Source organism: Uranotaenia lowii, chromosome 2 (assembly GCF_029784155.1).
Source record: "Uranotaenia lowii strain MFRU-FL chromosome 2, ASM2978415v1, whole genome shotgun sequence".
Lineage (NCBI taxonomy): Eukaryota > Metazoa > Arthropoda > Insecta > Diptera > Culicidae > Uranotaenia > Uranotaenia lowii.
In genome coordinates, this window is record NC_073692.1 from 212,259,212 (window position 1) to 212,273,665 (window position 14,454).

At 35.0% G+C, this 14,454-nt stretch overlaps 1 protein-coding gene across 8 annotated transcripts in view; it reads right to left on the reverse strand.

Annotated features, from left to right (window-relative positions):
• The window catches only part of LOC129749946 (anoctamin-8-like), a 178,348-nt gene that overhangs the window by 20,826 nt on the left and 143,068 nt on the right, over positions 1–14,454 (reverse strand). For 6 of the 8 annotated variants that reach the window (XM_055745093.1, XM_055745094.1, XM_055745098.1 and 3 more), the window contains 4 exons: positions 9,422–9,516; positions 975–1,082; positions 414–627; positions 98–211 (listed from right to left, as the gene is read on the reverse strand). In XM_055745093.1, coding sequence (XP_055601068.1) covers positions 98–211; positions 414–627; positions 975–1,082; positions 9,422–9,516 — 531 coding nt within the window. Of the gene's footprint in view, positions 1–97; positions 212–398; positions 628–974; positions 1,083–9,421; positions 9,517–14,454 lie in introns of all 8 variants that reach the window. The other 2 variants (XM_055745100.1, XM_055745099.1) reach the window with 2 other exon arrangements.

Sequence of the window (14,454 nt, forward strand, 5' to 3'; positions counted from 1 at the left end):
GGCTATGCCACTGGCAAACGGAATTGAACAACGCAAAGGAAGATAGGTATTTTTTGATACTTAAGTTAAGCTTGCAAGGTTTTTGGCGGAATTTTACCTTGGCTACAATACAATCGGTGCTTCTGTGTATTATGGAAGGATCGGCTGCCTTCAAACGTTTTGCCCATTCGGCGCCTCCACTTGGCCCGATCGTGAGGTGGTGTTCGGTGTGCTTCGTTAATGTTTGTTCATGTTTTCAAGTGATTTGTTTTAAATTTTGCCAATTTATAGTTGGAATTATGATTTTAAAATTCATAAAACCAATGTTTGAATCGAGTCCGATTTAGATGATGGGAAAGAAACGAGAAAAGTGCAAATCACGCCATTAGTACTACAGATCGCTGGGAGTCGACACTAACCTTCAGTCTGCTCACCTCGATGTTCGGCATCCATTCCTTTGACTTGTTCCTGGGCCGGAAGGGTGGAATCTCGGCTATTCTCGGTGGGGAAGCACTCACTAGTGGCGAAACGTTCTGAACGGGACTCTGGTTGACCGGTGAGTGCAGTGTAGAGTGCGCTTGTTTACGGAAAGGTGGAATCTCCGGTATCTGGATCGGTTGCGACGACACCCGGGGACTCGATGATTCACTAAAATGGCGGATGAAGTACTCGTTAGTCAGCCGCATAACTTCGGTTCCAACTAAAAGCTGGTTAAAATCATCGTTCGCTCTATAGGGTTTCGCGCTTTAGACCGAATTGTTAAAATAGTTGTTCTATATAATTGAAGGTGAAATATAATAAGGAAAAAGAGAAAACTTTGGAAGCTAAGACAATTAAGAAAGAATAATCAATACGTGTTTTTGAAGCCTCTTTGAACCGACAGTAGATAAAAGTTATCGTGGAAGCTATTTTAGAATCGATACTAGTGGAAGGAAAACATCTAAAAGTGGATATCATATAGGGTAGTTAGAAAGATCATATTTGGAAAACCATACCCAATATTGATGCTTCGTTTATCGTAAATACTATAACTGTGCTTCATCGACTGTCCCCGGAATGGCGGAATTTCTGCGAGCTTTACGCTTGACTTCATTGGACATGCACTATAAGAGTATAATTGTAGTAAAAAATGAAGTATAGCTAAAATGCCAGCAAGAGTCAATAATATATTTCGGTTGAGTTACAAACAGACAACGGGTAGTTACACTAACGGAACGCTCAAACGTCACATGTTGTCGTCCAAATACGGTTTGGATTTTGAATCTATTCAGGTGAACATCTTGGCCGATGTAGTATGTAACATTGAAGGTGCTTTTCTTTATCTAACATTCGATCCAACGGCACAGGTTTCTACTGAACTTGTGTACGGCACATGAACAATTATTTCTTACAGTGTTTGTTTTGTGAAAGTTTTTTTTCTATATTACACTTCTCCCAAATTAAGACCTTGAAAAAGCTTTCATGCTGCAAAATAAGAATTCTAAAAACAGTATATCACGTTCGGAAAAAGTCAACAACTTGCACTATCTAAGCGTTAGACAAATTAGTTTAAATTATAAATTTAATAGCGTCTTAAAGTTTAAAAAAAACATCCAGGCTAGACTTGCAAACGAGGAACTTCAGGTGATTCAGACGAATCATCGATGTAATCATCCTAGTTTGGGAAACACTCCCTTTCGAAATCCTTTAGGTAAGAAACAAACCGAGCACGAAGGCACAAAAATATCCTTCCAAGCAGGGTTTCCAACTTTTCTTTCTTTTCAAAATTCAGGGAACCTTGAATGTAAAAATAAGGCTGTTTCAGGCTTGAATGAAAAAGAACAGCTGATTTTTAACTGTCTTTCTTATAAAAATGTTAAGTTATCGATCATGGTGAAATAATAAATTTTGGGTTTAGACCACATTTTTTATCGATTCAGCTCGATGATTTACTAAACTAAATTTCTTTTCCAAACATTTTCTAAAAAAAATTAAAAATGGTTAGAATACCAATTCAAATACGATGATATTCCGTTGATTTCAGATTGTTTGAATTGTTATTTTTGTGTAGCTTCTGAGACATAATTGGATGGGTTTTGTCATTAAAGAGGATTGGAAAATCAACAACATTAGTCTTCCTTAAATTTCTCTTTTGTTACGAATCATGTGTTGGAAATGGCATTCGAAATCCAAATTTTATAATCCAGATTTTCCAAAACATTTATATTTCCTAACAGAATTAATTTTAAAAGCTCGATCAGATTTGAAATTTGCATTTTAAAAACAAAATTTAGATCACAAATTATATTTGAAATCTCACTTAGAGTAGTACATAGGCAACTTTTATATTCGATGATCCGCCTATCATATTTTTGAGAAATCGCTGCGCAAATATAATTACTTCAATAGAATTTGTATGAAATAACCATTCTTGTGAATAAAATATTATTGCAACAATACTCTGTTTACTTTCAAGTATATGCAAAGTAAGTTTAGACGTTAACATAACTAGAAAAAATGGAGATTGACATGAAGTTAAAATAATGATCTAATGATACAAAAATGTGTAAAATTACTTTTTTCTTGCAGTGACTGAAATAATTATGATACCTGCTCGATTGAAAACGGTTTTTACATTGATTTTTTACTTTTTTGTGTGACCATCATCTTAAAAATAAAAAACATCCATATGTCAAACATACAGTTCTTAACATCAGCTTTCTAAGGCAGTAAGTGATTTTTTAAGCAACTGATAAGTGATCTAAAGCCTTTTTTCCGAATCATATTTTGATGATGTTTTTCTTCGACCTTAAATATAATAACGAGTAGTTGTAAAGGGTGTCCCACATCAAATTGCATTACTTTGTAAACACTGTAATTTTTTCCTGCATTTCGAAAATTTAATAAATATAATTTAATAAAAATAATGGAATGGTTTAAAGAGCAATCGGGAAAATTTTTTTTGCGCAAATCTTCAGAAAAATACTCAACTTTCGAAAACAACTTATAGTCCTGCTTCAACTTTAAGTTTTGTGATTAAAAGTTGCTTCAGAATTCTGAAAATCAAGAGGAGAAGATAAGAAGTCCAAATAATGTATTTATCAGTAGTTTGGATTTAAAAGCGAGAGAATACTGATTAATGCAGTATCCCTATACATCGCTCGGAAAACTACAGAGCAGCTCCATAGAACGTTTTGACCGAAACTGTTTTCCTCTTCTGCAATTTGATGATACTTCCATGTTTATGATAAAATTTTACAAGAATATAATTTTTACAGAATTCAAAACGTATAACTAATATTTCAAAATGATTTAAGTAAACTTTTGGATAAAAAACACAAACGGTTACAGATTTGGCTCCATCTGCAAAACTACTGGACAGATTTTCATCACAAATACCATTCTGGAATTGTCTACTTTGTTGTTATTTTGTATTTCTGGCGGCATCGTAGAATTCAAGATAAATAAAAATGGTTCGATAATTATGTTTGTTTCTAACAAAAACTTGATTTAATGTAAAAATTACTTCTTAAGCTCTCTGCAGCTCGATTTACATTCTTTGGTCAGTAGAAAGTTCAATATTTAGAAGCTGTGGGGAGGCCTTTTGTACAATTTTGACTTATTTTTATTCGTTCCACTATTCAATGGATACCCTGAAGTGATATGAAGAAAAAAAAAAGTTACTTCTGTATCCGAGAACATAAATTGTTAAAAAGCACCGAAACAAAGCGGTATTTAAAAAACTGATCTAATCTGAAGCAGGTGTTCAGTGAGAATTTTAAAGAGGAAAATTTTGAGGAAGAAATGGCAAAAAAGTTGGTTTGTGTATTGAAGAACATGCTTTCAAATGTTGTGGAAAAATTTTGTGTAGAGTTGGGCCTAATGTACGATTTTACGAATATGGTAAAATCAATTAAAATACCAAAAGATGGTTTAAAGTTTATCGTCTGAATGTTTGAAAAGAATCGGGACTAGGTCATTTTTTACAGCATTTTTACTTTGATGCAAATTGGTGTGGAACACCCTTTAGCTGAATATTGTCTGAGTATCAATTTGAGTTACGTTGCAAGGTTTCCAAATCTATACATTTTTGCCAAGTTGTACGGTTGAGAAACAAGCGAGATACAGCGATTTTAGGTAAAGAGTGTTAAATTGACACTCTAGATTCTTAAAGGGTGTTTTTGGTCAGGGCTTTCATGAATTCATGGGATATTACAAAAGAATTTTTGCTATTTGGGTGCGCCTGAAAACAGTTACAAGCCTCCAGACTTGCAATAGTGCCATGTTGACGATCTATGACGGATTAGGGTGAAAATGTACATCATTCTGTTTATCGTGACATATAGTTTTCCATGGAAATTTTTAAATCAGACAAGATCAGGCTTGTTTCCAAAAATCAGGAAAAAGCATTGGCTTGTCAGATGATCATAAGGCTGCCAGATTGCCCGGTTTCATCCGGGTTTGTCCGGATATTTAATACAAAATTTGGGAACAGTCCGGCGTGGCCCGGTTGCCCGGATTTCATTGAAAAATGCTCGGATTCTGCCCGTATTTATTCACTTTATTTGACAAATTAAACAAAAATAACAAATTGTGCTGTAGAATTTTTCTTATGTCCCTCCTAAACGAAATTTTTTGATCGAATTATATAAAAATAATCATGAAAGGTTTTTTGGAAGCCTAAAATACGATTTGGAATCTGTCGATAATTTTTAATGAAAAAAATATTTTTTTCAATTTTTTCTTGATTTTTGTTGAGTGGTTTCTGGGTTTTGACAAAACTTGCCCAGATATTGCCCGGATTGTTGGTCATCGAGTTTGAAATCAAATGCTCGGATTTTGCCAGGCTTTTTGATAAAATTGCTCGGATTTGTCCGGCCCGGATACGTGCTGAAAAAATTCTGGCAACCTTTGGTTATCAGGATGGGCCTTAAAAAATCAGGCAATCCTGGAAATTCATGCACATTGGTAACACTGCTTCCAAGCGTTATGCGAATAGATTCCGGAACAGGGGTGTCAGGTGTCCTGATTTTTTAGGATTTGTCCTGATTTTCGAGAAGCCGTCTGATTTTTCAAAAACGCTTGCAATGTCCTGATTTTTGAAAAATGACCTTTAAAATGTCCTGATTTGTCCTGATTTTTAAAAATATCTAAACTATAACTAAATCTATTGTTAAATGGTAAGAAAATCAATCAAATCTTAAATAAAACAGTTTATCCGATGATAACCTTTGTTACAAATGATATTCAAATAGTGTTTTTCGATATTTACTTCAGGCCGGCCAAGGTTCTTCTATCTTTAGTTGCAAAAGTAGCGTCTTCAGTACCTGTATTTCGCCTTTAGCTATGCAATCTAAGCAGAGCAGCATCTCATTTTCATTAATTTAGTGTTCTACTGAAAAATCCTGATTTTTTTCATCGTGGTGTCCTGATTTTTGCCAAAACCACCCGGCACCTCTGGTCCGGACCAATCTCCTGGCATCTTACATTTACATTTACATTTACATTTATTTGTTTATTTCATCTGACATTCCAAGTCTACATGAATTATTAATTAACTAAAATAATCTGAGGTATACAATCACAAGTTAAAATCAACAATTTAAGTGTGAAAAGCTTCGTAACAGATTAGATTTTTGAATTTTTGATTTGAAAATCTCCGTGGATATTTTGAAATCGTGTAACTCGTAGAACCAATTGAAGACCTTGAACATAGCACGCAATGGTTCTTGTTGTCCGTAGTTGGTCCGTTGAAAGTTAATCCGAAGAAATTCGGAACTCCTGAAGTTTCGAGGACGTACATTAATTTCGATCTGTCTGAGTAAACCTGGACAGTCGATTTCACCGTCGATCAGCTTCTTCACAAAAATAGCGCGCGCTATCACACGCCTTTCGTAGAGTGTTTCCATATTCAGCAGGAGACAGCGTTGCTTGTAGTCCGGAAGTTCGTCTGGGTTGTTCCATGGAAGGAATCGGAGGGCATACTACAAAAACCTTGATTGCACTGCTTCGATTCTTTGAGACCAGTATGTCGTATATGGGCACCACACTATTGAAGCTGTTTCAAGGTGAGATCTTACAAGTGAATAATACAGCGAACGGAGGCAGTAGGGATCCTTAAACTCCTTCGATAGTCTTATTAAGAATCCCAGGTTTCTGTTGGCTTTTGATATAAGGCAGTTTAGATGCTCACGAAAAGTTAGTTTTTCGTCGAGGGTAATTCCAAGATCCTTGAACGAGGATACCCTTTCTAGGTCCGAGTTCAAAATTCTGTATCTCCAGTGAATAACGTTGGTTTTTCGTGCGAATGAAATAACGGCGCATTTAGGAACACTTATTGTCATTTTATTGACTGTGCACCACCGCTCGAATATGTCAATGATGGTCTGTAATGTAGTACAGTCGCTTTCGGATTTGATTTTGTGGTAAATTTTCAAGTCATCTGCATAGCAAAGACGACATTCGTTCGGCATATTAAACAGTATATCATTGAAAAAGAGCGAGAAAAGTATCGGGCCCAGATTGCTACCTTGGGGAACAGGGGTTCTTGACAGTTCAGGCGAGTTTCATGTGCCTGTTCAAAATCGCAGATGTCGCTGGTGTACCGGTTGTTTACATGCTTTAGAAGTCATGCATATCAAAAGGGCTCATCATCAAATGTGTTAAGAATAAGATTTTAAAAAACTTTTGGACAAATAAAAAATATATCACCAAAATTATTATTCTCTTTAAGTTTTCAACCTATTATTTTTTTTTTTTGAATAGAAATACATACTTTACATACATACGGTAACAGAAAAGGTGGTTGACATCACTTTCTTACTCGTCTTAGATTGGAACGAACCGAGCCACACAAGAACGAGTCAAACGATTGGATTCGTAAACTGGCAAATTTGCAAACATAGGTACACAGCATCACCGAGCAGAAAACAAGCAACTTGCAGTCATGTCGCAATCTTCGGAAATGATTCTTTCTGCTCGGCTTCTTTATCTTCGGACTTGCACGCAGGGTTGCCAACATTGTTTTTCAAAATTCAGTGACATTGAACATGAGGACCATTTTTTATTGTCGTCCGGGAAAACAGAGGCTTATCAGGTTATCGAATTGGGTCTCCAAGAATCCGGCAACCCTGCTTGCAAGTGATTTACATCGCAGAATCGTTTGAATTTTCCGGAACGTGCAGTCATAGGCGGCATCCATAAATTACGTAACGCAAAAAATGCACTTTTTTGACCCCCTCCCCCCTCGTTTGTCACAAATCGTAACGCTTTGACGTACCCCCTTATGAAAATTACGTAACGCTGATAATTACCCCCCCCCCCATCTTCTCATGTTTTTAAATACTAATTTTCGAAAATCAAAAAAAGATTTTAACGTATATTTTTTAAACGTTCTTTAAAACAGAATTAATATCTATCCAAATCGCTTCTTAGTTCTCATTGATGATAACTCTCTGATAAAATAAATTGATTGTATTTTTACGAGTTGCTCTCTGCTTGTTCACTGAAGATCTATCTTTCTTACTTTATTTATTTCATGGAGTAATATTCATCGGAATAACCAAAATTGCATTTTTCAAATCAATTGCCAAAAAACTCAAATTTCTGTCTTGAGGTTTATTTGATTTCTTGGAAGTAAATGTACCAAAAATTCGGTTTTCCAACGGTTATTTCACGAATATTCAATACACATTATGATTTAAGAAGTACATTTATCTCAGAATCTTTAAAGAGGAAAGATTACATACCAGTTTCAATCATGTTGAAGCTTACAAATTTAAAGGTTTTGGTTTGCTCATCATTCTGCAATTGCATGACATCAAAATAGCTGCGATGAGTAAACTGACATTTTTAAGGAAAAATCGTTACGTAACGATGAGCATACCTCCCCCCCCTCCCCTATGTCACAATTCGTAACGCTCGAGCTTACTCCCTCCCCCCCTAGGTGCGTTACGTAATTTATGGATGCCCCCATAGGGTTTTATCGCACAGCTGACTTCAACTTGCAGACACGTTCGAGCAGTTCGAAGTGCTGTTAGTAAGAGAGAAAGAATCTTTTAAATTTTGCAAGATGATTCTTCCGAAGTTGACGTCGTCGGGCTGTTAGAATCAACGCTACATGTAGCATGAAGCGATCCCTAGCCCTGGTGAAGGTTTGTATGGGGTAATTGATTATTTTGTACTGAAAAATCTTCATCATTTTTGTTTCTTCTGTGGAATCGAAGCTACTGAAGGTTTTTGTGCCAATTCATAACTTCTTCAAAGAAAATTTTCCCCTGAACAACTTTGTTGAAGACTGCAACTTCGTTTCTAATAAGGCAAAAAAGTTTAACAGGGGTATGCCTTTTGCCATTGAATCACATTAAATTCATTGACATCACTGCTAGTGCCTCGCGAAGTATTGCACGAAAAGTACTTATGCAATACCTCGCTAGGCACCCAAAAGTTATGTTAATTAATGTTTCTCGATGCCATAAGACATGCCCCCATTCAACAACTCATAATTTTCTTTAAAGAATTTATAAATTTGCACAAAAACCATAAGCAACCTCGGTTCCACATAAGAAACAAAAATGACATTGATTTTCCAATACCAAATATTAAATTTTCTCATATACCTAAACCTTAAAGTCCAAATTCACTCATGTAAACGTAATTTAAAAATGTTTGCTAAAAATCATGGTTGAGTTTTGAACCAAAACGAAGCTTTTAAAACTTCAGGGTTTGAGAAATTCAAAATTGTCGAATCGACTCGACAACCCGCAATCTTCAGCTTTCTAGGCAAACGAATTATCAACTATTGGGCTTGGGTCCGCAAAAACGAATAAAACTAGCTCTTTACTCTTACACAGATTTTTATAAGAATTACAGCCAATCGGAGTGAAATTGAATTGAAGGCTATTGGGATTGCGAGCGTGAGCTTGATCTTCCCTGAGACTTATTTTCAAGAAATGAATAAATAAACAAAAGTTCTAGAACTTCCTTAACCATCATATTCCAGAGTCGTTTTTTTGTCTAAAAGATCGTCACAATGTTATAAGTATTTCCCAGCACATAAAAACTAATCACGATGCATTTTATAATCTGCATCTTTTCTATCGCCCTAAAATAAAATCTTCCTCAAGAGGATGGTACATTGCAACAAGAATAGTTCGATAACGGCGAACATTATTTTTATGCTGATGAATATTGAACAAAAAGGCCAGCAGTTCAGTGCCCAATAAGCAAAGCTCGAACAATAAAAACCTACATAAAAGCATCAACATTGTACGTGCGGCGAAATAAAATCGAAGATAGGAAAAAAAATCGCTATCACTACTTTCAGGCGTACTCATAAATATAAACCAACACACAAAGACAAAAACTACACACGAACATACATATTCAAACACACACACCCATTCAAAACGACAACCAAAACATCGAAAAACGAAACACGAGAAGGAAGAAAAATATGTCATACCCTGGATTCAACTGTGTAGATTCTAATGCAACAGTTTGTGCTGATTGACCACTAAGGGGAGAGTCTTGGAGAGGTCGTAATAATACTGTGCTGGTCTATTTGGTTTTTTTTTGACAAAAGTTGATTATTGTTGGTATTAGTATTTTTTTATTTTTTGGAATGTTTGTTAGTTTTGCGGCCAAAAATTGATGATGAAATTGAAAAAAAGGAGAAAATGTTATGTTTTAGTGAAAAGAAATTTTAGATAGTTTTTATTTTCATAGAACGGTGTGAACTGCGAAAGGGTCTAGTTGAGATTTACAAAACCAAAAAAAAAGAATATCGATACACATCTGACTGACGCTCAAAATTTTAACGTGAAGAACACATAAAACTAGGCTAGAAATATGAAGGGAATAAAATTGTTGCTATAGAAGCTAACTGGAGAAAATCGCGTGGAAAAAAGAGACTCAAAGCTTATTGACTTAAACTGCCTAGGTTAACGAAAATGATCATTCAACTAATCTAATTCAGATCATCTTTTCTTATCGTACATTAATTTCAATAATGTTTCTCTAATTTTATTCTTTGTTGTTATGTAGATTGTATGTCTCTAATATTTCTCGGCTGCTTAGTAAATTTTCAATCCTTTTTCCTTCCCTTCATCATACATTTTTTTTCATTCATTGTCTCTTCTATTTCATCCTTTGATATTTCATTCATTTTCATTCAAATAATTTGCCTTACTTATCTTGCTTTGTTTCTTTGTTCTTTGATTTTCCAGATTTTCTTTTTTTTCATGATTATTACACAAGATATAAAAAAAATCAAATTTATTCCAGGAGCAAAAAATTTAGAAGCTGATTTTCACTAGCTTGGGAACGCTGATTCCAAACATGCCATAAGTTTTTTTTTCTACTAGTTCTCGTTTTTAGATAACTTTTTAATAAAGGTAAAAATTCGTTAGTGAAATTTGTGCATATCTCTATAATGAAGCAATTCAGGAAAAAAAATTAAGTGATCTTTTGGCAAAACTATACAACATTACAAAGAGTTTGAAAAAAAAAACATTTTGATTCAGTGATTAACTTTTGAGGATTTTTGTTTTATTATCTGACGGGTTTGCGCCGAGGGTCTTCGGATTTTCACCAAAATTCAAAATTTTGTTCGTTTCAGCACCAGAAAAAAAACATGTGTTTTTACAGATTTCTAAGACTTTTATTTTTCGAATTAGATAACGTTCAAGTTAAAAAAAAATTAAGTCTTTCTATAACTTTGTCAATTTTCAACGTAGAATATAAAACAGCACACCAAAACGCATTAAAATTGTATCAGCTATCCAAGTAAAATAACAACATAAAATTATATATTGATTCTCGATATAAAATATAGTAAATATGTTAAAAACAACGTCCAAAAGTACCGTCTGCACCACCAAAATTTTTGAAACATATTTCATTTTTTAGTCCTACTTCCATCTGAAGACACCAAAGTGGGCCAAAAGAGAGTTATGAAAGAAACAGTGACAATGAATAGCTTTTTAACGTCAAAAACTAACTATTTTCGAACAACTGCACTCACATATAGGGACATCTTCTCTTATCGTACGCATGTGCACCGGGGGCTAAAAATCTGCAAAAAATATCATTTTATAGTCGAATTAGTTTTACAACTTTCACCTGAAGACACCAAAATGAGCCAATCACTCCTTCAAGAGTGATAGAAGAAATAAGGACCAAAATGTATTCTAGCGCCCGCGTCAGGGTATAACGATGAATAGATCAATGATTATAATCGTTTCTAAGGAGTGTATCGAAAATTAACTTTAAACATATTTGGGCCTTCTACTTACTAAGGGCTGTCCCAACGGTAGATGCAAAACACGGTTTTCGACCACGCTAAAACAATCCGGCTGGCACCGGTGGCGTAAATTGCTGTTTTAGCACAGTTATCGATTTCAAAATTCCCAACAGTTATACGCCTTTGTTCCAAATTCATGCAAATTTGGAACAGGATTTCAAATTATACGACAGACCGATTTAGTTCACGGTGAGAAAATTTTAGCCAACAATGCTTTCTTTCACACATGTTTGGGTAACATTGGGTTTGATAATAATTTCTTTTTGAGATATTATTTGAATGTTTTTTTTTAGCTTCAACCACCCTATACGTAAGATACATTGAGAAAAGATGTTAATAAAACCCATATCAAGTATAAATAATAGATGTCACATTATTCTCGATTTTATAAATAAATAAGAAGCTTTTCATTAGGGCTCGACGAATTAGTTAATCCAGCCAGCGTTCTAAAATTAGAAAAAAATAAACGAAAAGAAAATTTTAATACTTTTTCGATGAGGTAAAATAAATGTTTATTGTTTGTTCAATAATTTTTGTATTATTTGAGATATTGAGAGATTTTTACTGCCCCTACTCGCATAACAGTCCCATATGAATTTTCGTCAATTTTCATCTAACCTGACAGTTCGTCATTTTGAACATAGGGCTTCAATATAAAACAATAAAAAAGAGATTTTGTTCTAGAAATTTCGAAAAAAATATCAACTTGTGACTGTCCCATACGGAAAATACCCGCATAATAGTCCCATATGTGAAATACCACGAATTTGGTTACTTTTCAATGCTTCTTTCGGCGAAATAGTCTTTGATTTATTGCTTTGAATCATTTAAAAAAGATTTCACTCACTCGATGTCGAGTTATACACCTTAGTTTTCGAAGCCAGGTCAGTTAGAAGGAAGGAATATCTTCCTAAGCGAAAAACTATCAGATGTAATCAAAAATCGTAAAAAGATTCAACTTACAATGCGGAATTCACGATATTTTTTCCAAAAGTATGTTTCTTTTCATGAAAATTGTATTTAAAGGTTCAAAAATGATCAAATTTATGTCTTAGGAAGAAGCTTGGTGAAAAAAACATATTCTGTATGGGACTGTTATGCGAGTAGATTTAAAAAAGGTTTGAAATATGCTCGCATAACAGTCCCATAACGAAAAAAATGGTGCTCCCGACCTTACCAATGACCCAATTTTGAAAATTTCAGGTGTTACGATTTATTATGACAACCTAGAACACATTCCATCTAATGTTTTTCGTTTATGCTGAAAGTTGTGGTCACAATTTCAGAATATATTTTCCAAAACAGAAAAAGCTAATTTTCGTGCTTGCTTTTTATTGCATATGGGACTATTATGAAAGTAGGGGCAGTTTAGTTTCGTATGGATTGCTCGGAGTTTTCGTCAATATCAGCATATTTTTCTGTATCCATACATAAATTTGCAAATAGTGAAACAAGTTTTTGTCAAACAAAAATGTCGACAAATCAAAGGTAAATTTCCTTTGACTTTGGGATAAACATTTCTCGTTTCCTTATCAATGCCAGCAATAACTTGAAAAAAAATTGCTTTTTCATTTCATTTTAACAAAATTTTATTCCATTGATTCAAAGAAATTTGATTGAATAAATTGAAGAATTGTTTCAATTGAACTTTTTTCCTCGTTGTGTAGTCAAATTCATGAAATCCTGGTAGAATAGTTTAAATCATTGTTCTGTCAAAAAGAATATTCGTAGAATTCATTTTAAGACAATTAACCGTGAAACTCAAAACTTATGCAATTTTTCTAATAAAATGGGTTTTTCCTTCTCAATTATTGAGTGTCTGCAATGAAAGTGTTTCCGTTTTAAATTTGCTCCTACACCGGTGGGGAGTGGGTGTTTTAGCCGATTCTGAAATTTCAAATTTTGCTAAAACTGGTATACTTAAAACCAATATTTACGCCTGAACCGTTGCAGGTGCTCTAACGTGTGAACGCGCACAACTATGCTCACCTGTATGTAGCATCTTGATCTGTCAAGAGTGAACCAGCGCTTTGTTTACGTTTGAAACATTCGTTTCTCCCAAAATGTCGCGAATTAAAAAAGAAATTAAAATTCGTGTGTTGGATACTTGGATGCGAGAGAAGGGCATCTCGATGAATGAAGTGGCGAAACGTTTCGGCATTCATCCGGCGAGAGTAAAATCCATCATCCACAAGTTCGGGGAACACTATACGTTCCATGATTTGCAAGGAAGAGGCAGACAACCAGGACCATTTGACCCAAATCTGGACCGTAAGGTGATCAACCCCATTAACCGGAATCGATCGATGTCCATACGGGATTTGACGAAAAAAGCTGGGACATCGATCGGAATGGTACAGCGGGTAAAGAAGCGGAACAACCGAAGACATACAAGAAGCAGAAAGTGTCCAAACAAACGGCTGAACAAAAATCACGAGCCAAAACCAGAGCCCGGAAGCTTTATCATCGGATTTTGCAGATGTGTGCATTCTCATGGACAATGAAACTTATGTAAATGAGGATTCCAGTACTCTTCCGGGACCACAATTCTACACTGCAGCTATTGGGGAGGATGTGACCACGAGAAATCGATTGAGGTGGAAAAATTTGGCCAGAAAGTGCTTGTGTGGCAGGCAATCTGCTCCTGCGGATTGAAATCGGCGAGTTTCTTTACAAAAGGAAAAATAAATGCCGATATCTAAAAAGGGGGGTGTTTGCAGAAAAGGTTGCTGCCGCTATGTAAGAAATATACGACTCCACCATTGTTCTGACCGGATTTGGCGTCAGCCCACTACGCTAAATCCACTCTTAGATGGTTTGAGGATAACGATGTAGATTTCGTTGAGTAACCCACAAAACTGCTCCCAGCTTCGCTCCATAGAACGATATTGGGCGAGAGTTTTCAAGAAGGATGGTAAGGCCAACAGTACCATGGCGGTTTTCAAGAAAAATTGGACTGCTGTGGCCATGAAGTGTGATCAATCAGCTGTACAAAACCTAATGAAACGCGTCAAGTCGAAAGTCCGGGAATATTACCAATAATTACTTTTTTACTTGTATTTCTTTATAAACTGTAAGAATAAGCTTTTTAAAACACTTCCGAACTGTTTCTTAGTTTGAATCATCGATAAAATCAATACAATGAAAAAAATGTGTTTATATCTTATTTTAGATACGCTCCTTAGGGTATGCTT